Source organism: Geotrypetes seraphini, chromosome 2 (genome assembly GCF_902459505.1).
Source record: "Geotrypetes seraphini chromosome 2, aGeoSer1.1, whole genome shotgun sequence".
Classification (NCBI taxonomy): domain Eukaryota; kingdom Metazoa; phylum Chordata; class Amphibia; order Gymnophiona; family Dermophiidae; genus Geotrypetes; species Geotrypetes seraphini.
In genome coordinates, this window is record NC_047085.1 from 64,736,345 (window position 1) to 64,757,969 (window position 21,625).

Consider the following 21,625-nt stretch of genomic DNA (forward strand, 5'->3'; position numbering starts at 1 on the left):
CCATTGTGATGAGATTGAAGGCAGCAGTAGTGGCATTGTACTTGGCATGTACTTGCTACTCAAGGTTATGTTGTGCTCTGGGAGCGGATGCCGATATGGATCCCCAGTTCCTTACATCAGGAGTGGATTATGTGGCATATAATCTGTTCAGGGACCTGAGCATGAGCTCGGCATATGCTATTTCTGCCCGTAGGTGGGAGATTATGTAGGGTTGACCATTTGCTTTGATATAAACTAAATAATTACAGGAGAACCCAGAGTGAGGGGAATTGGAGCAGAAAAATGTCAGTGAGTGTCTTTACACAGTATTTTGTGATCAGAGGTTCACAACTCACAGGTTCAAAGACTGATGTTCCAGAAGGATATCAAGGTAAGTACCTAATCTTTTCTTGTCCCCTTGTTCATTTTAAGTTATTCTGCTTATCTAGCAGACACTGAGAATATCTATCTTAACCCCAAGTTGAAGTTTTCCAAAGTTTAAATGCATTTTTCCAACAGGTTATCCAGGGGCTGCAATTTACCTGGCTACAAGTTCAGGAGAAATTCCACAGGATGAAAATTCCTCTCTTAAACAATAAGAGAAGAACTTCCCATCCTGATATGTAAAAATGGGACAGAAAACACTGTAGACTTTAAGAACAAAATCTTTGAGATTTATTATAATAAATGCAAAGTAAATATCAAATTATAAAGTTTATGTGTTCAGTTGGGAAGAATAAGAAACTCGCATTACATTCTCCTGTTCAAATTCCTTCAACAAAATCTTGTCAAAGCTATACATTTTATCCTTTCTCTGACATTAACATACAATAGTCTGATGTCTTAGCTTCCTAAACACGTATATCCTGCGGAGCCTTGTTCATTTACAAAAACGTATTTTCCTATATAATTTTCCCAGTTAACCCTTGATAGCCTGAACCAAAGATAAATTTCCAATGTAAAAGATAGGCCAGTATTTGCTCATCAAATCCAATAGATGTCAGTGTTATGCCTTTTCTTCATATAACAACTGGCATTTGTAACCTGTCAAGATATACATCATGTCAGTAAAAACCCTACATCATGGTATATATGTATGAACAGAAAAGGAAAGGGGGTAAATATATTGGAAATATATTGCTATGGAATTTTAAGGGATATATGTAATATGATGAGTTATATTTATTGTGCATTTAATTTATATAATACAATGAACAAAGAGTTTGAGGAAGAAAGGGTGGGGGGAGGGATAGGTTAATGTAAGATTAATTGTAATATAGAAGAGAGGTGTCTAGGTATGTATATGTTTGGGGAGGGATGGGAGGTGGGTGGGGGGAATTAAAATATGTATAATAACATTGTTTAAGAATGTCAAGTGAGTTATGTGAATCATTTGTAATAATATTGTACACTTGTTGAAAGAAATAAAATGAATAAAGATTTAAAAAAACAACAACAAAAAAACAGGCACTTCCACAGACACTTCCTAACATCTGTGTAACCTCTTAATTAGCTTGTGTTTGCTAATCTGTAAGAAATAGAGGCATTCACATAATTGTGTGTGTGTCTATATACAAAGAGAGTTTCCTCTGGAACCCTTATCTTTAAATTCCATGACTGCATTAAACAATAGTATATAGATTTATTACCTATATCGTAAAAGTCACAAGTCAAACTAAACTTTTGAACTTCCTTAGCATAGCTGAAATATAGAATCAGCAATTTAAACTTTTCAGTTTTTAATTACAATGCCTCAAACTTTGTCTCTATAGATCTCTCATCTGAGTTCCCAAATTTTTAATAACTACCTTGTTTTAATTCATTCACAAATTCAATTTTCTTTGACACCTTGTCGCACCTGTTAATTTCAGAAATTCCTCAACAAGGTAAAATACTCACTAGTGAAGTTGTCTTCCCCTCAAATTTCTCTCATGACACTTTCTCTTGTGCATCTTCTATAATAGAAACATAGAATATGACAGCAGAAAAGGGCTATCATCCCAACAAGTCTGCCCTCTCTAAGAACCATCCCTCCTAAACACTTCCTTGAAGTGAACCCACATGCTTATCCCATTTTTTCTTAAAATCGAGCACGTGGCTTGCCTCAATTATCTGAAGTGGAAGATTATTCTAACGATCAACCACCCTTTTGGTAAAGAAATACTTCCTAGTGTCACCATGAAATCTCCCACCCTTGATTTTTAACGGATGCCCTCTTGTTGCCGTAGGTCCTGTAAGGAAAAAGATGTCATCTTCTACCTCAATACGGCCAGTAACATATTTGAACGTCTCTATCATGTTCAAATATGTTACTGGCCGTTTTGAGGTAGAAGAAGATGTAATGTTATCTGTCTTCTGTAATAGAATTTAGGTTTATCCCAAAGTTTCTCTTGATTGAAAGTACCAGCTAAGGTAGTGAGAGAACGCTCTGAAAATTTTGAAAAACTTTTATGCTGAATTTTTTTTTTTTTTAATATATCTAGATTTGGTATACACATTTTCATGGATAGCTTCTGACAATTTACATTTAGGTACAGTAATGTATATCCCCATCTCTTACAATAGTAGTGTATCAGAGGCAGTAGAAAATAAAGAGACTTGCCAATGTTAACAAGGAGTTCCTCAGAATTTGAACCCTGGTTTCTCAGCTGCTCTACTCCACTCCAGATTTTCTCTTGAAATGCTAAGGGTCCCTTGACCTTGAAAGTACATACATTGTCAACTAAGTTGTAGATAAATAATATCCCTTCCTTACATTTTGTTGTCATTCTAAACTGCCTTTGCTTGTATAGCATTAAATTTGGTTCTGCAAATAACTGATTATTCTTTTAAAGGAATCGGGATCTCTTGGAACTTGGTCTGGACAATGAAGATTCAGAACATGAAAATGATGAAGACGCAAACCAAAGTTAGTATGCACAGACTTCATTTCACAAATACCAAGAAAAAGCACTCTCTTAATGTTTGCCTTTGTTTTCATTCCATACAGCAGTGCATCGCAAACTGTGTACCGCCTGAGATTTTGGGTGTGCCGCAAGACGCTTGGGAGGAGGAGAGGCACTGGCTGACTGCCTACAGGATGTGCTACTCGCGGCGAGAGGCGAATCCTGTAGGCAATCAGCCGGCGCCAGCTCCTCTCTTCTCTATAGAATACAGACATGTCCTAGTTTTAATAAACCTCAGCTACAACATCAGTCCCTAGTGGTGGAGTCTGTTCTGCAGCGAGTCAACAGCTCTCACTCATACACCAACACTCCACCAGGTAGAGAGGCCAGTACTCTGGATAGATTCAGCAAACGTGTATTCCAGGACTATAACTTCTACATGTCCATATATTTAAAGCAATATGCAGAATGGCTTATCTCCGAGTTTCTGATCTGGAGACTTTAGTGTAGAAGTGTTTCACTAATGGGAACCGCATCAAAGAGGCTGCAAACAAAATTAAAACACATGATGACTGTATAACTGCTCTATCAAAGGAACAATCGCATCTCAGCCTTACTCATCTTGCAGGTATTTCAATGCTTTTAGACATTCTTTTTACTATAACTCCAGACATCGTTACAACCAGACGCCTTCTGCACATTCAGAGAACCAGAGACGTCCTAGACAACAAAAGTCTCAGAATCAATCCAAATAACAGTCATTCTTTTGACTCCCTACTAGAGAGCATTGCCAACATAAGATTAGCCACTGCTGGGTCAGACCAGTGGTCCATCGTGCCCAGCAGTCTGCTCACCCAGCGGCCCTTAGGTCAAAGACCAGTGCTCTAATTGAGTCTAGCCTTACTTGCATATGTTCTGTTCCAGTAGGAAATTATCCAACCTTGTCTTGAATCCCTGAAAGGTGCTTTCGCCTATAATAGTCTCCGGAAGAGCGTTCCAGGTTTCTACCACTCTGAGTGAAGAACTTCCTTATGTTTGTACGGAATCTTTTCCCTTCGAACTTTAGCGAGTACCCTCTCGTTCTCTTCACCTTGGAGAGGATGAACAATCTTTCTTTCTCTACTAAGTCAATTCCCTTCAATATTGTGAATGTTTCGATCATGTCCTCTCTCAGTCTTCTCTTTTCAAGGGAGAAGAGGCCCAGTTTTTCTAGTTTCTCCCTCTAGATCTTCCAAATGGGGACAGGCTTCAATACTTACACCAATATTGGACTTTCATAACTTCAGACCAATGAGTGTCTCAGGGTTATACTCTCCTCCCACTATGAAAACCTCCTAACCACCCTCCAAGAGAGTTTCTTTTCAACTCCCTGCAGAACACTTCCTTTCACCAGGAGCTCTCAGCCCTTCTCCAGCTCAATGCAGTAGAACAAGTTCCTCTGCAAGAGATGGGCCTAGGGTTCCTGATACCATAGATAATCAGAGGTCTGTGCCCAATTCTAAACCTCTGTGCTCTCAACAAATACTTAGGGCCAGATTCTCTAATATTCACGGCAAAATTTGACAAGCCGCTGTTGCAGCCATTGTAACGATTTCAAAATACAAGTCATTCTGAAAAAAAAACATGCATGCAAATGAGGTTTGCAGAGATTTGTGAAGGGTTGCTAAATTTACATGTGCTATGTCATTGGTAATAGTGATCGGCACATGCGCAGAATACACCAATAAAAGAGGCATAATTGTGCACATGTACCAGGAAAAGAAACGCTGTAGGCACATATATAGGTATACCAGTGATATTGGACGAAGGGGAATGGAAAGGAGGTGCAAGTGTCGGCTTTCAACAAGCGTGTGATCAATAAGAATGCTTTGGATCCCTCCCTTCCCCCCAAAAAAAACAACAAACCTATTATAATTCATGTGAATCTTGTAATTTTTTTTAATGTCAAATTTTTTCATGAGCTACAGCCAGAAGCACATAAGGACAGGCGTATAATACACATGCTCAAGAAGCGTGCTTTTGATTTTTTCCCCTCAAAACTACTATAATTCATGTGAATCTTGTAATTTTTTTTTTAATTTCAAATTTTATTATGAGCCACAGCCAGAAACACACTCCTCATTTGCACTTTTCACAGTACCAGCACCCCTGGACCAGTCGGGGATTTTTGGTCACAAAAAGCCGGCACCACGCTTTGGGAATCACATGATGGAGAATTGCCCAGAGTGCTCCTTTGAATATTGAGCCCATTTTACTACCAGTTTGGTATTTATTACTTCATTGTAATACATTTGCATGGCATAGTCGGTCTGCCAGGGAACTCAGAAAAGACAACGGTGAGCCGTTTTAATAATCAGTCACTAAAATACATGCACGCTAAACCAACTAGAACTGGTTTAGTGACCATCGTTGAGGGCATGGTAAGTTTTAAGAATCTTCCTCTTAATGAAGAAGTAGTTTTGCATGGTGTGGCTGGGAACCCTTCTGCTATTGGACAAGAACCTTTGGTTCTGATCTCTAGGTCTCAAAGAAAAATACACTCACATTCCAATTTTACTTGCCCACAGAAAATATCTCTGCTTTCAAGTGGGTTCTTATCATTTTCAATATAGAGTTTTACCCTTTGGCCTAGCGTTAGCACTGAGAGCTGCAGCCCTTTGCTCATGGGGGTTTCACGTGTTTCCTTATCTAGATGACTGGTTGATCAAGATCTCTTCATAGCAAACTCAGCATGCCATTAATTCAACAGTTCATCTATTGGAACTGCTGGTATTTGCAATGAACTGCCAGAAGTCACACCTCCAACCAGTGCAGGCACTATTCAAAAGTCAAACCTTTCTACCTCAACAGAGGGTTGACAGTCTTATTCACCTGTGTAAGAAAGTCTTCTTCCTGTCAGCATTATAGCACAGCAAATGTTACTCCTGGGGTTGCATGGCATTGATGGTTCACACATCTACACTTAAGAGTTCCCCAGTAGACTCTCCTCCAAGTGGTTGCAAAATATCAGATCTCTCGTTGCAATAATACAAGTGACCTCAAATCTTCATCATTCCCTCCAGTGATGGATACTTCCATCCAATTTCTCCAGAGGCCTGCTCATCCAACCTCCTCCCCACAAAAAGCTACTCACCACAGACATGTCCATGCTGAGCTAGGAAGCCCATTCAACGGCCTCCACACTCAGGGAGTCTGCAATACTCAAGAGAAAGCCATATTAATCTCCTTGATCTCTGAGCAATTTTCAATGCTCTCTTCACCTTTCAAGACAGCTGACAATCAAGTCACTATGTTTTGCTTGAACAAACAAGGAGGTACAGTATCTCTCCCTCTCTGCCAGGAATCAATAGAAATATGGAAGTGGGCAATTACTCACAACATGCGGCTCAAAGCAGTTTATCGTTTAGGGAAGCAGAACGTCTTAACAGACAAACTGGCCAGGCCCCTACAACCTCACAAGTAGTCTCTAAACACATCAATCTTACAACAGATCTTATCAGATTGAGGGATCCCAAAATACGAGGGTCATTTCATAAATAATGCACACTATTTTTTAATGTACATGGGTTTGTGGTTTTTTTCTCAAGTATTTCTTTACAATCCTTCAATATAGTCTCCCTGCTTTGCAATGACCGAGTCCGAACATCCGGGAAGCTTCATTATTCCATGCAAGAAACCGTTTTGTTTAGTTGCCAAATGGCTCGGCTAATGGCGGAAGAAAGCTCTTCTAGAGATGCAAAACGATGTCCACGCCTAGGTTGTTTCAACTTTGGAAAAAGGTCGAAGTCTGGTGGACTCATGTCTGGACTGTAGGGAGCATGAGGTAACACCTCCCAGCCGTATTAGCATAGTTTTTAAATGACGAGCAGAGAGCTCCATTTTTCCCACGACCAAAAAAATTTCAATGTGCTCAATCAAAAGTCAAACAAATTATTTTTGCTTCTGATCATGAAAGCATCATCATCACAGGCAACGGAAGTTCCATGTGGAAGAAATGTCACAGCAGTGTATTATCGTGATTTTTTGCAAAAAATGCGCAGGAAAACACAGTTGTTCTTGGCAGGGCCACTCATACTTTATGACAACGCTCGCCCATACATAGGGAATGTCATTGAAAAACTACACCAGTCTTTGACCTTTTTCCAAAGTTGAAACAACCTATGCGTGGACATCGTTTTGCATCTCTGGAAGAGCTTTCTTCTGCCAGTACCCGAGCCATTTGGCAACTGAACAAAACAGTGTCTTGGATGGAATAATGAAGCTTCCCAGACGTTGGGACTCGGTCATTGCAAAGCAGGAAGACTATATTGAAGGATTGTAAAGAAATACTTGAAAAAAAAAATAAAACATGTAAATTTTAAAAAAATAGTGTGCATTATATATGAAATGACCCTCGTAGATCTCTTTGCTTTTCCCCACAACCAGAAGCTTCTGCTCTAACGCTCCAGACTCTAAAGTCAGACACCTTTCTTTTTGACTTGTGAGAGATGTTCCTCTATGCATTTTTTCCAGTAACTCTAGTCAGGAAAACTGTATTCAAACTTCGCCAAGATCGAGACATCATGATTTTCATTGTGCCTCGTTGTCTATGTCAACCATGGTTCCCTCTTCTACAGCTTTCTTTTCGGGAATACATCACACTTCAGTTGTTTCCATTGTTACTCAGACAGAATAAGGGCTCTCTCTTTCATCCCAATCTACACTCGTTAGCTCTCACAGCATGGCATCTATCTTCCATTGAGTAGACACTTTCACTCTGTCTTCACCAGTAGAAGCTATCATTGAATCTTCAAGGAAACCTTCCATACGACGATGTTATTATTATTATTATTTTTTTTTAATGGACTCTCTTCTCTGTCTGATGTGATCTCCATTCACTAGATCCAATCACTTGTCCTTTGTGGTGCAGTGATCAGCCTTAGCCTTCTGAGATTGTAGGTTCAAACCCTGTGCTGCTCCCTGTGACTCTTGGCAAGTCACTTAATCCTCCACTGCCCCAGGTACATTAGATAGATTGTGAGCCCACCAGGACAGTTAGGGAAAATGTTTGAAGTACCTGTATGTAAACCGCTTTGAGTGTGGTTGTATAACTACAAAAAGGCGGTATACAAGTCCCAATTCCTTCCCTTTCTCTTTGCCATTCATTCTGGATTATTTCCTTAAACTTTCCAATTCTGGGCTTAAAATTACTTCACTATGAGTTCATCTCAGTGCTATCTGTGCACTTCATTGCCCGTTGGACAAGAAACCATTGTCTGTGCATCCCTTGGTTTTCAGATTCATGAAAGATTTTTACCATACCAAGCCTCCTCTCAAACCTACTGCTATTTCCTGGGACCTCATTGTCATTCTGTTCATACTACATAAGAACGTAAGAATTGCCATACTGGGACAGACCGAAAGTCTATCAAGCCCAATATTCTGTTTCCAACAGTGGCCAACCCAGTTCCCAAATACCTAGCTAGATCCCAAGTACTAAAACAGATTTTATGCTGCTTATCCTAGGAATAAGCAGTGGTCTATTGCATACTTGGCATTAGCATTTAGTAGAACTTCAGCATGTCCCAAGCACACTCCAGGGGTCACTTTAACTCTTTTTACAAAGAGGGCTGCGTTTAGGATAAGGAGTTTATAATTTTGGTCGGCATCGCCTCTCATTAAACAGAAGGAGTTTTTGTTATGAGTCAATTTAATTTGAAGATCCACGCTGTAGATCAACAGCTTTTCTTGAAAAAATAAATCACTCTGTAAATGTCCCAACAGCTCCACCTTGTGACTGTAAAGTAAGCCCTTTTGGTAAAACCAATGTTGCAAGCTCCTATATTTTTCACCTCATATATGTCCAGCTATATCTTTATAAAACAGACTACTTGTAAACTGTGATTTGAAGGCTCCTTCGCTATAATTAAGGAGCAGCTCTATGAGGGCTCTGTTGGGGTAGCAGTTGTTGCTCTAGCTAATCAGTTAGTCTCCCAGGGGTGACACCAATTGGCTAAAAATAGATGCAATAAGGTAGTTTACCAGTGCTACTTTAGTTGTTGCATCAATGTCTGAACCACCATCTTCCACAATTTTACCGGTCAAGTACAAGCGAGTGCTATTTAAATCAATGTAGTCTTCACCATGACCGGCTATATTAGAAGTCCAAAGGTGCTGTTTTTGACAGTTGATAATGGTGAAATTTCCACATAAATGCTTTTTGCAATACTGGTTTGGGTCGGGGCTAATGCAAACAGGTCGTAGTTCCAATTTAACACATTCTTCAAAGGTGTGGTGTACAAAAGTCATGATGCTTTTTTTAGAATCTATCACGCTTCCTAGAACGGGCCCTTCTCTTCTTAGACTCATTGGTTAGCTTCTGAGACTTGTCACCTTTGAGTTTCTTTCTTTTAAAAGGTTTGGGAGGTCCTTGAGGATTGGGCTTCTTTCTTTTAACACAACCATTCCTGACCCATCCTGCTCTGCAGAATGGTTCATTTTATTTAGAGCAGCTGTTGCGACGTGACCCACGACATCATAGAAACATGATGGCAGATAAAGGTCAAATGGCTCATTCAGTCTGCTCATCCGCAGTAACTATTATCTCTTCCTTTCTCTAAGAAATCCCACATTTGGCGATCACCTTTCATATGTGGTTTAATAAACCCAAAACTACTTCTCAAAAATGAAATTGTTTTCCTAAAGAGACTATGAAATACATCATCCACTCCAGTACCATACATGACAGGGATCCCGTAATATCCTGAAAGTACATAGCTATCTTGTGTTGTGTAATAATTTTTGTATGTGTTGGGGTCTCCATAGTCTTTAGGAATCAACACTAAAGAACTGTTCAACCTGGTTAAAAATTTATTTGATACCACACGTCACAATCATTCCATGCACGACACAAAACTTCCATCAGCAGACGATCTAGCACAACACTTTGACTCAAAAATTGTGAACCTAAGGAACAAGTGCCCAACAAACAACAAACATGAACTTCAAATAGCCAACATAAATGATAATGAAATACCAGTGGATATGCTTTGGAACTCCTTTCAGGATCCAGAATGGAATAACTTCATAAAACTCTATAACAAATATACTAAATCAAACTGCATCCTAGATCCCTGTCCCCCCAACATTATGAAAGCAGCCCCATTAGACTTTAAAATAACACTGTGGAGTCATATGACCAATATGCTGAAAATCGGAAAATTCCTAACGAACAACGATCACATTATAATCACCCCAATTCCAAAAAATCGTAAACAATCCCCAACATCAGTAACTAACTATAGACCGGTAGCATCCATTCCACTTTTCGTAAAAATAATGGAAGGCTTAGTACATACCCAATTGATGGACTACCTTGATCAGTTCTCGCTACTACATGAAACCCAGTCTGGCTTCAGACCTCTGTTTAGCACTGAGACGGTGATTGCAGCTACCCTTGAATACTTACGCAACTTATTCAGCAAGGGCCATAACGCCTTAATCATGCAATTCGACATGAGCTCGGCCTTCGACTTGGTGGATCACGAAAAATTGCTACAATGTTTAGACGCAATCGGCATCGGAGGCGAGGTACTCGACTGGTTCCAAGGATTCCTCACAACCCGCACATATCAAGTACGCTTCAACTGCAACCTCTCTAAAACATGGAGAAACCCATCAGGCGTTCCACAGGGGTCCCCACTATCCCCACTACTCTTCAACGTCTATACATCTTCACTAGGCAAGCAGCTGGCCCGGCGGGGTATAAAAGTATTCAGTTATGCGGATGACTTTACAATCATTATCCCGTTCATCACGTCTCCCTCTGAAATCACCCCCACAGCAACAGAAGCGCTAAACCTGATGGAACAATGGACCACAGAATTCAGACTGAAGCTCAATTCAGATAAAACTAAATTCTTTATAGCCTCGCCACACCCACATATCACGACAAAATCAATACACATTAACAATCTTAACTACCCCATTCAACCAACAATGAAGGTTCTGGGGGTATTACTGGACCAAGGTCTAACTATGAAAGACCATGTGGACTCCCTAGTCAGAAAAGGGTTTTTTACTCTCTGGAAACTTAGGTCCATTAGAGCATACTTCGACGCCTCAGCATTCAGAATTCTAGTACAATCCCTAATACTAAGCCACCTTGACTATTGCAACATTACCCATCTGGCCATCCCCCGGAAGCAAATGCAGAGACTTCAACTGATACAAAATGCAGCAGTCAGGTTGATTTTCGGGCTGCAGAAGTCCGATCACATAACCCCTACCTACCGACTCCTGCACTGGCTGCCAATGGAAGCACGTACGAAGTTCAAGCTGGGATGTCTCTGCTTCAAGGTATTAATCTGGCCTAGCCCCTAAATACATAACAGACCTCTTCTCATTCTCAACCAACAGACATGAGAGAAGAACACACCTGAAATTCGTTTCCCCACCGGCTAGAGGATGCAAATATAAGAGATACCATCAACAACTTCTATCGTATCAAGCAGCCTTATGGGGCAAAGACTTAGAAAAACTAATTACACACACAAACAACTATGGTGAATTTAGAAAACACCTAAAAACATTCCTGTTCTCGAAATACCTAGGTAACGATTCAGGACAATAGCCCCCTTCGTAATCCCACCCAGATCTGATCTTGTAAACTGTTAACCTCTGATCTCTAACTATGATTGCTCCATTCAATTTATGGAATTTCTCTAATTCATTGTAAATCGCACGGAACTTCACGGTCCTGCAGTATATAAACTGTTGCTATTATTATCACTGTTGTTACTATCAGATGTTCTCAGCTATACTCTGTAAGTCGCTGTCTGTACAGTTTCTCTTCGTTGTGAACCACCTAGAAGTCGCAAGATTGTTGGCGGTATATAAGAATAAAGTTATTATTATTATTATTATTTAGTCACCAACATTTTAAAAAAACAAGTCTTCTGGGGGTGCAGATGAAGTTTAAGGATGTATTGCTTGTTCACAGGGACATACCGTATTTCCCTATATATAGGCCGTGGCCTATACATGGTTTTTACAAACCCGTGTATGGGGCGCAGCCTAGTTATATGGGGCAGCCTATATAAAACTTTAAAATCATCCCCCCACCCAGGTACCTTTTTAGGAAGCCCCCTCGCTGGTGCACGGCTCTAGTCTCCATTAGTGCAGGGCAGCCACTATCTCTTTGGCATCCGGCCTGCCCCCACACTCCTTGCTGAGTGGCTGAGGTCAGTTCTTGTGAGTCCTGTGAGAGCTGACGTCAGCCATTCAGTGGGCAGTGCGGGGGCAGGCTGGATGCCGAAGAGATCACGGCTGCCATGCACCACTGGAGACCGGAGCCGCACACCAGTGAAAAGGCTTCTTAAAAAAGGTACCAGGGCTGGGGAGGGGGGGGATTAATGTAAAAGGCAGGGGAGGTACTGCAAGATAAGCCGTGGCTAATATCATGAGGCGGCTTTTCTTCCGGTTTTTAAACATAGACCACCTATGCAGAGGGGCGGCCTATATGCGGGGAAATAGGGTAGTGCAATTTATTGTAAGTGAGGGTGATGAACTTATCTCTTGACCCCTTAGTCTTTCCTCATACGAGAGGAGTTCCATCCCCTTTATCATCTTGGTCGCTCTTTGAACCTTTTCTAGTGCTGCTATATCTTTTTTGAGATAAGGAGACCAGAACTGAATGCAGTACTCAAGGTGAGGTTGCACCATGGAGCGAGACAGAGGCATTATAACATTCTTAGTCTTGTTTACCATCCTTTTTCTAATAATTCCTAGGATCTTGTTTGCTTTTTTGGCATATATTGGGCAGAAGGTTTCAGTGTATTGTCTATGATTTCACCCATATCTTTTCCTTGAGCGCTTATCCCCAAGGTGGACCCTAGCATCCGGTAACTATGATATGGAGTATTCTTCCCAATGTGATCACTTTGCATTTGTCCACATTAAATTTCATCTGCCATTTGGATGACCAATCTTCCAATTTCCTAAGGTCTTCCTGTAGTTTTTCACAGTCCACATGCGTTTTAACAACTTTGACCAGTTTAGTGTCATCTGCAATTTTAGTCATCTCACTTGTAGTTCCAATTTCCAGATCATTTATAAATAAGTTAAATAGCAATGGTCCCAGTACAGATCACTGTGATAAACCACTATTTACCCTCCTCTGTTGAGAAAAATGGCCATATAACCCTACCCTTTGTTTTCTGTTCGATTAACCAATTTTTAATTCACAGTTGAACATTGCTTCCTATCTCATGACTCTTTAATTTTCTCAGGAGCATCTCATGATGAACTTTATTAAAAGCTTTCTAGAAATCTAGATACACTACATCAATTAGCTCGCCTTTATCCACATGTTTATTCACATCTTCAAAGACGTCATATTGATGAGGCAAGACCATCCTCAGCTGAACCCAAGTTGACTGTCTCATTAAATCATGTTTGTCTACATGTTCCACAATTTTATATTTTATAATTGTTTCCATTGTTTTGCCCTTCACTGAGGTCAGGCTTACCGGTCTGTAATTCTCCGGATCTCCTATGGAACCCTTTTTAAAAACTGGTGTAACATTAGCCACCCTCCAATCTTCAGGTACTCCTTGGACTAGATTGGAAGATTGTAGCCACCAGCACAGGCTGTGACAAACCAACCCCCGAAGAAGGACAGGAGAGTCTAGATTGTGAATCTGCGGCGACTACCGCCAAAGAAGCACATACTAAAGAGGGCACATGTGAGCCTGAGCCCACCTGACTTCTTCCAGGTAGGCCGCCATTGACATCAGGACCTGTAGAAAATCCTGCGCCCGAGAGGAATGACAATCCATGAGGGAGCGAATCTGTGATTTCAATTTCAACACCCGAGCCTAGGGAAGGAAGATTCTCCCTAAGCCGGTATGAAAGAGAACTCCGAGATACTCCAAGTGCTGAAACGGAGTGAACCAGCTCTTGGACAGGTTGACCACCCAATCCAGCAACTGCAGAAACTCCACTACTCAAATCAACCAGTCTGGATGAACCAAAATGCCCTCTTTACGCAAGGCCATGGCCACCACCACCTTAATTTTGATGAAGGTCTGCAGAGCAGTGGCCAATTCAAAACGAAATGCACAAAACTCATAGTGGTTTCCCAAAATTGCAAATTGAAGGAAGCACTGATGGGAGGCCCAAATGGGAACATGCAGGTAGACCTATGTCAGGTCTAGAGAAGTCAGAAATTCCCCAGGTTGGACCGCCAGAATTAATAATAATAATAACTTTATTTTTTGTATACCGCTACAATCTTGCGACTTCTAGGCGGTTTACAGTGAAGAGAGCTGGACAATCAGCGAATTACAGAGTAGAAATAGGGAAGATGTCACTGAACAGTCAGTGATTACAGAGTACAATTAGTGATAACATAATATCAACATGTTACAGTGAGGCGGGCTGAACAATTAGCGAATTCCAGAATACAGTTGGCGAAGATGTCACTGAACAGTCAGTGGAAACAGAGTACAATTAGTGAGAATACAAGGTATCGGCATATTGTTAATAAGTTTTAGAAGTGGTATCTGATTAGGAGATAAATCTATCTAGGAGATAAATCTATCTAGCTTGAAACTTAAAGATTCTATCCAGAAAGGACCTGTATTTGCAATCAGTGATCTTCGGATAGGTAAAAATATAGCGATTTCTAGTTGTCCTCGTGGGGATGTGCAGCTCGAAATGTGGTAGGAGATAGGTAGGGGCCATTCCCCACACCAATTTAAAGCAAAAGCATGAGAATTTGAATATTATTCATGCCTCCATTGGTAACCAGTGTAGCAGTTTGTAGTAAGGACTAATGTGTTCGCTTTTTTCAATCCGAATATTAAGCGTATGGCTGTGTTTTGCACTATTCTTAATTTTTTCACAGTTTTTTTAGGTACACCCATGTAAAAGATGTTGCAGTAGTCCAGAATGGATAGAATCAATGATTGTACCAGTAGTTTGAAAGATAGAGGGTCGAAATATTTTTTGATGGTTTTTAATTCCCATAGTGCAAAGAAGCACTTTTTTGCCACCGTGTTAGTGTGTTCGGTCATTGTCAAGTGAGTGTCTAAAATGACTCCTAATATTTTTATAGTTTTTGATATTGGGTGATCATGACTGTTTAGGTGTATTGATGTTATAGTGATTTTGTCCTTTGGGCTAGCCAAGAAAATTTTTGTATTTTCAGTGTTTAATTTCAATTTAAAGTTGATAGTCCATTGTTCAATTTCAGTCATGATATGGGAAATGTGTTTTAAAGTTTCGTTGGTCGCGTTATTCAGGGGAATTAAAATAGAGATATCATCAGCGTATATGTAGTATTTTAGGTTTAGCTTTTGTAATAGGTGTCCTAGAGAAGAAATGTAGATGTTAAATAAGGTGGGTGATAGTGGGGAGCCTTGTGGTACTCCCGAAGGGTTTTTCCAAGAGTTGGAGTAGTTCCCATCGCAGATCACTTGATATGATCTTTTGGTTAAAAAACCCTGAAACCAGTTCCAAACTCTTCCTGTGAGCTCCATTGCGTCTAAGCAATGTAGCATTATTTCATGATCCACTAGGTCAAATGCACTGCTAAAATCTAGTTGTAAGATTAGAGCACTGGTACCTTGTTCCGCCACTTATTTCTGCCCAATGGGATGATCAGTGATACTCAAAAAAGCACACAGACTATATAAAGCCTAAACAATAACACTTTATTACATGCATAGATAAATATAAAAATAGAATAACATCACCGTATTTCCGGACATCACTATCCCTCACAATCTGGAATCCACAGCGATTGATAGGAGAGGAAAACCGAACCGGGCTGTCCCTTTGTTGCAACGAAACTGGATTCATTTTCTATGGGCTGAGTTAGTCTCTTTTATAGGGAAAAACTGCTGCCCTCTTAGTAAGACAGCCGGTTCTGGTCTTTTGTTATCTGTTTTGACAACACCCTGGTCAAAAGAAGTCAAGATAGCAGATACTTGTTTGGTTCCCCTTTTCCTTTTGATGTAACCCAGGAGGTGTGGCAGAGCCCGGTTTCCCATTTGTCTTTACTGATGTTATTACGCATGCAAAGGAAGTCAAGCTGTTAAATAAGCAAGGTTATTGCAGAGACCATCTGGTCTTACTGTTCTGTGGAGATCAAAGAGGTCAGGATCTCAAATACGCAAGAAGGTGTTGCAGTTTTATTGTCTCTTTGATGCTATCCAGTTGACACTTAGACAAAGGAAGTCAGGATCTCAAATAAGCAAGGTTATTGCAGAGACCATCTGGTCTTACTGTTCTGTGAAGATCAAAGAGGTCAGAATCTCAAATACGCAAGGAGGTGTTGCAGTTTATTGTCTCTTTGATGCTATCCAGTTGACACTTAGACAAAGGAAGTCAGGATCTCAAATAAGCAAGGTTATTGCAGAGACCATTTGGTCTTACTGTTCTTTGGAGGTCAGGATGTCAGGTAAGCAGACTTGAGGATTCATATCAGTAATATGTTCTGAACATGTCAGTAATATGCTGACAAATGAAAGAACCTCCCTCACCCCAAGAAGTCTACAAAGATTAGGGAAAAGAGATGAAGTCCAACTCCAAACTAAGCAAAGAATGAAAATAATTCTATAATTTAGTTTAAGAGTATTAACCGGACAAGCCCTCAGTCACACAGCAACCTCTGGAAACTCCAGGGAAAAGCTGTCGCGGATTTACACCCAGAAAGGTGTTAACTGCGAAACATCCCCGGGCTTGCTCCGAATAATATTTGTGGTGCTTAACTAGTGCAAAATGTGCAATGTGTGAAAAAACTCAAATGAAAAAAACACACATTATCACATTTACTGCTTATGGATCACCATTTCCATTACACACGGAGAAGCTAAGTTCTTACAGTCTGTGTATTTTTGAGCTTGGTTGGATTTGGACACTAACTTTCCAGTTTGGCCCTCAGCTTAGGGGTAAGAGATGAATTCCTTCTTTATTTTGATAATGTGTATTTTTTTCATTTGAGTTTTTTCACACATTGCACATTTTGCACTAGTTAAGCACCACAAATATTATCCGGAGCAAGCCCGGGGATGTTTCGCAGTTAACACCTTTCTGGGTGTAAATCCGCGACAGCTTTTCCCTGGAGTTTCCAGAGGTTGCTGTGTGACTGAGGGCTTGTCCGGTTAATACTCTTAAACTAAATTATAGAATTATTTTCATTCTTTGCTTAGTTTGGAGTTGGACTTCATCTCTTTTCCCTAATCTTTGTAGACTTCTTGGGGTGAGGGAGGTTCTTTCATTTGTTAGCTTGTTGTTGTACCTCCTCCATTTAGGGTTCTATTTTTTGTCTTGTTCAAGTAATATGCTGAGGCATAACATACCTCTACTAAAGAGTCCATATAGATGGTTTAGGTTTGATGCTAAGACTGTCTCTGTGCTGAAACCTTTTCTGAAACCTGATTGGTGTTCGTTTAAGAGGTTAAATTTGTCTAGGTGATACTAGTTCCAGGTTGACCAATCCTTCCAATAGCTTGGTGAATAGGGGGATACTCGCTCTGGGTCTGTAATTGGACTTTAGTGTGATTGAGTTATTTTGGTCTTTAGGGATGGGTGTGATCAGGATGTGTCCTATTTCCTCATGGCATGTTCCACTGATGAGAGTGGTAGTTTTCCAGTTAAATAAGTCTTTTTTGAATTCGGATACTGCAACTTTCATGATCTTAGATGAGCATTCGTCTAGCAAGCAGTTTGATTTGGAGTATTTGTTAAATAAAGCGAGGAATTGATGCCAATTAGGGGGCTCAAAATGATCCCAGAGCATGTCCACTCTGGGTAACCTTTCCTGCGGCCTGAATTGGAATTCGAAATCAGGTGTGGGTGTAGGTATTGTTGCTCTTAAGTCTAAGAATTTTTTATTGAAGTAGCTGGCAAGGGTGTCGACCGATGGTATGCGTTCGTTATTCTTTTTCAGAATCTGTGTTGTGTCTGTTAGCCTGTTTACCAGTTTGAACAGTTCTCTGCTATTTATTTTAGAAGTTCCTATTTTTTGTGCGTAGTGTTTAGAACGTTTCTCTTTTATCCGGGTTTTGTATTTTTTCATTTTTTGTTTCCATTTACTTTTATCTTCCTCTTTGTCTGTTTTGAGCCATGTTATTACTGATTTCAGGGTTTCCATATAAAACACGGAACACAGAGTGCCCACACAGATGTCTAATAAACTGAGTGCCTTCAAGATAGGTCCCAAAATGACGGGCTGGGCAGGAACTGGTTGAGTGGAAGTCGACAGAGGGCAGAGAAGCAAATCTTACCTGACAGCCCTTCAGCAATATCGTTTATAAAAATGTTAAAAAGAACAGGCCCAAGAATAGAACCTTGATGTACACTACTGGTAACATCCCTTTTCTCAGAGCAATCTCTATTGATCACTACCCTTTTGTCGCCTTCCACTCAACCAGTTCCTGACCCAGCCCGTCACTTTGGGACCCATCCCGAGGGCACTCAGTTTATTTATTAGAAGTCTGTGTGGGCATTGAGTTCCGTGCTTTCATATGGAAATCCTGAAATCAATAATTCTGGCGGTCCAGCCTGGGGAATTTCTGACTTCAGTAGACCTGACTGCAGTCTACCTGCATGTTCCCTTTAAGGCATCCCATCAGCGCTTCCTTTGCTTTGCGATTTTGGGAAAGCACTATTAGTTTTGTGCGCTTCCTTTTTAATTGGCCAGTGCTCCACAGTCCTTCACCAAGAATTACGGTGGTGGTGGTAGCTGCCTTGAGTAAAGAGGGTTCATCCCTATCTGGACAACTGGTTGATTTGAGCAAAGTCTTTTCAGCAGAGCTCCCAGTTCATGACTCAAGTAGTGGAGTTTCTGCAGTCACTGGGTTGGGTGGTCAACCTGTCCAAGAGCCAGTTGACTCCGTCTCAGCGCTTGGAGTATCTTGGAGTTCTCTTTGACACCGGCTTGGGGAGATTCTTCCTTCCCGAGGCCCATATGTTGAAATTGCAGTCGCAGATTCACTCCCTCATTGATTGTCGCTGCTCTCGGGCGCAGAATTTTCTACAGGTCCTGGGGTCGATGGTGGCCTCCCTGGAAGTAGTCAGATGGGCTCGGGCTCACATGTGCTTCTTCGGCAGTGGTCGCCGCGGATTGACAATCTGGACACTTCTATCCCTCTTCGAGGGTTGGTTCGTCGTAGCCTGCACTGGTGGCTACGGTCTTCCAATCTAGTTCAAGGAGTGAATCTGGATCAGCCCCAGGTGACAGTGGTTCTAATGGTCACCAGTCTCCTCGGTTGGAGAGCTCAATGTCTCAGTCATTAAATGCAGGGAAGCTGGACGCCGGTGGAGGCTTTCTGTTAGATATTCTGGAGACCATAGCCATTCAAATGGCATTGCTGGCTTTCCAATTATTGCTGGAGGGCTAGTCAGTTCTGGTTCTTTCAGACAATACCACGGTGGTGGCTCTTGTCAATCATCAGGGGGGCCAAGAGTCATCTGGTGGCGCAGGAGGCAACTCTTCTCATGGGATGGGCAGAGGCTCATCTTTTGGACATCTCAGCTTCCCACATAGCGGGAGTGGACAATGTCCAGGGGGACTTCCTCAGTTGTCAGATGCTGAATCCTGGAGAGTGGTGTCTTGGGTTGGAAGCCTTTGAGTTGATTGTTCAGGCCTGGGGCCGGCTGGTCATGGATCTCATAGCCACGAGTGTCAACGCCAAAGTGCCGAGGTTCTTCAGCCAGTTCAGTGATTACCAGGCCGAGGGGCTGGATGCTCTCGTGCAGCATTGGCCAGTAGTTGGCCTGCTGTAGATATTTCCTCCGCGGCCTATGGTGGGCAAAGTGCTTTTTCTCATTGCTCGGCATGCAGGTCGCTTGATTGATGGCTCCAGATTGGCCCAGGCGCCTGTGGTGCACAGATCCGGTTCATCTTCTCATAGCAGATCCTCTGTACCTCTCACCAGACCATCTGACTCATGGTCCCATCTCCATGTTTGATCTGGGTCCCTTTTGTCTTACAGCTTGGCTCTTGACAGGGAACGCCTAAGTAAGAAAGGTTATTTAGATAAGGTGATCTCCATCCTCTTGGGCTCTCAGAGACTTTCCATCTCTTGGGCTTATGTGTGCATTTGGTGTCTTTTTGAGGACTGATGTTCTGCATGGGGCATGATTCCCCTTTGCACGTCTTTTCCTCACATATTGGAGTCTTTTCAGGATGGCTTGGAGCATGGCAGTACCTGGTCCTCCCTTAGGGTGCAGATTGCGGCTTTGTCTTCTTTTTGAGGCTTGTTGCATGGCCGGCATTTGGCCTCTTCTCTGGATATGATTTGTTTCTTGAGAGCGGCAAAATTGCTCTGGCTGCCAGTTTGTCCTTCGGTTCCAGCCTGGGATGTTTCATGTTTATTAAATTTGATGCAAACGCTTATAACATAATTTAAAAGTGAATTACAAATATAAAATTGTGGTGACAAAAACATTTAGTTAAATGTTCATTAACAAATTAGAGACTGACTTACTGACAACAGGAGGAGAGAGGGTGGAACTACAAAATTTTAGAAAAAGGCAATAATGAAGGATCACATAATGGGAAGGGGATGGAGGGCAGGAACAGAATGCTTAAAAGCAAGAAGTCTGCAGAAATGTTATTGGTTGGAAAAAAAATTAATTTTCGAAAGCATCTTTAAAAAAAGCTTTCAAAGAACTTTTAAACTTATCTAATACTGTTTCTCCTCTGATATATCTGGACTTTCAAACTGGTTCTCTCCATGCTTGTTCGTCCTCCTTTCGAGCCAATTGACTCCTGCATGTTGAAGGACCTTACTCTTAAGGCAATGTTCCCGGTGGCCATTATGTCCACGAGACGCATTTCCGAACTGCAGGCCTTTTTTTGTAGGTCTCCGTTCCTGGAGATTTCTAGAGAGCAGGTCGTGCTGTGGCTGGTCCCCTCCTTTCTGCCGAATGTGGTTTTGCCCATTTCTATCCCATGTACTGTCAAATGTGTCTTTATTGTAAACCGCTTCGAACTTCACGGTATAGCGGTATATAAGAAATAAATTATTATTATTATTTCCATGTTAACTAGTCCGTTGTCCTTTCGGTCTTGGGTAGCTGGAAGGGCTCTTTGGAGCAGATGCAGTTGCACGAATTGGATGTCCATAGAGTCCTTTGTTCAGCGGACCCAGGAGTTCCATCAGTTGGATCATCTTTTTGTCCTTTTAGCGGGTCCTCTTAAGGAGAACAGTGCTTCCAAGGCTAAGATTGTGTGCTGAATCAAGGAGGCTATTGCTTCAGTGTACCTTCTTGAGAAGAAATCTGTTCCGGATTTTATCAGAGCTCATTCTACTCAGGGGTCAGAGTTTGCTTGTGCCTCCAGTGGATATCTATAAAGCGGCAGTTTGGTCTTCTCTCCATTTCTTTTTTTTTTTTTTTTTTTTTTTAATTCTTTAGTCATTTTTACATATTACAACAAGTGTATCAGATGAAATCATACGAATTTGTATATATACACTTGATTAACTTTCATGTAACACTTTAAATATAACATTTCAGTCAATACCTATGTTTTATAATATCTTGAATATTATATACTACATCTAATATCTAAAGAATTAATATTAGGATAAAAAAAACCTCCCATCCAATCCCTTCCTCTACAGAAATTCCATCTACAATATATCAAAATTATTAACACATTCATATACATTATAGTATTAATAAATATTACCCACCCATAACCCCTCATGTCGAATATCTTACTTTAGGAAAATGCTATTACTCATTGCAAAAATCTATTAATCCCA

General features: G+C 41.0%; 1 protein-coding gene across 8 annotated transcripts in view; it reads left to right on the plus strand.

Annotated features, from left to right (window-relative positions):
* Window positions 1-21,625, plus strand: part of UBR5 (ubiquitin protein ligase E3 component n-recognin 5) — a 1,080,924-nt gene that overhangs the window by 752,126 nt on the left and 307,173 nt on the right. For all 8 annotated transcript variants that reach the window (XM_033933084.1, XM_033933089.1, XM_033933086.1 and 5 more), the window contains one exon: window positions 2,814-2,887. In XM_033933084.1, the coding sequence (XP_033788975.1) occupies window positions 2,814-2,887 (74 nt within the window). The remainder of the gene's footprint in view (window positions 1-2,813; window positions 2,888-21,625) is intronic.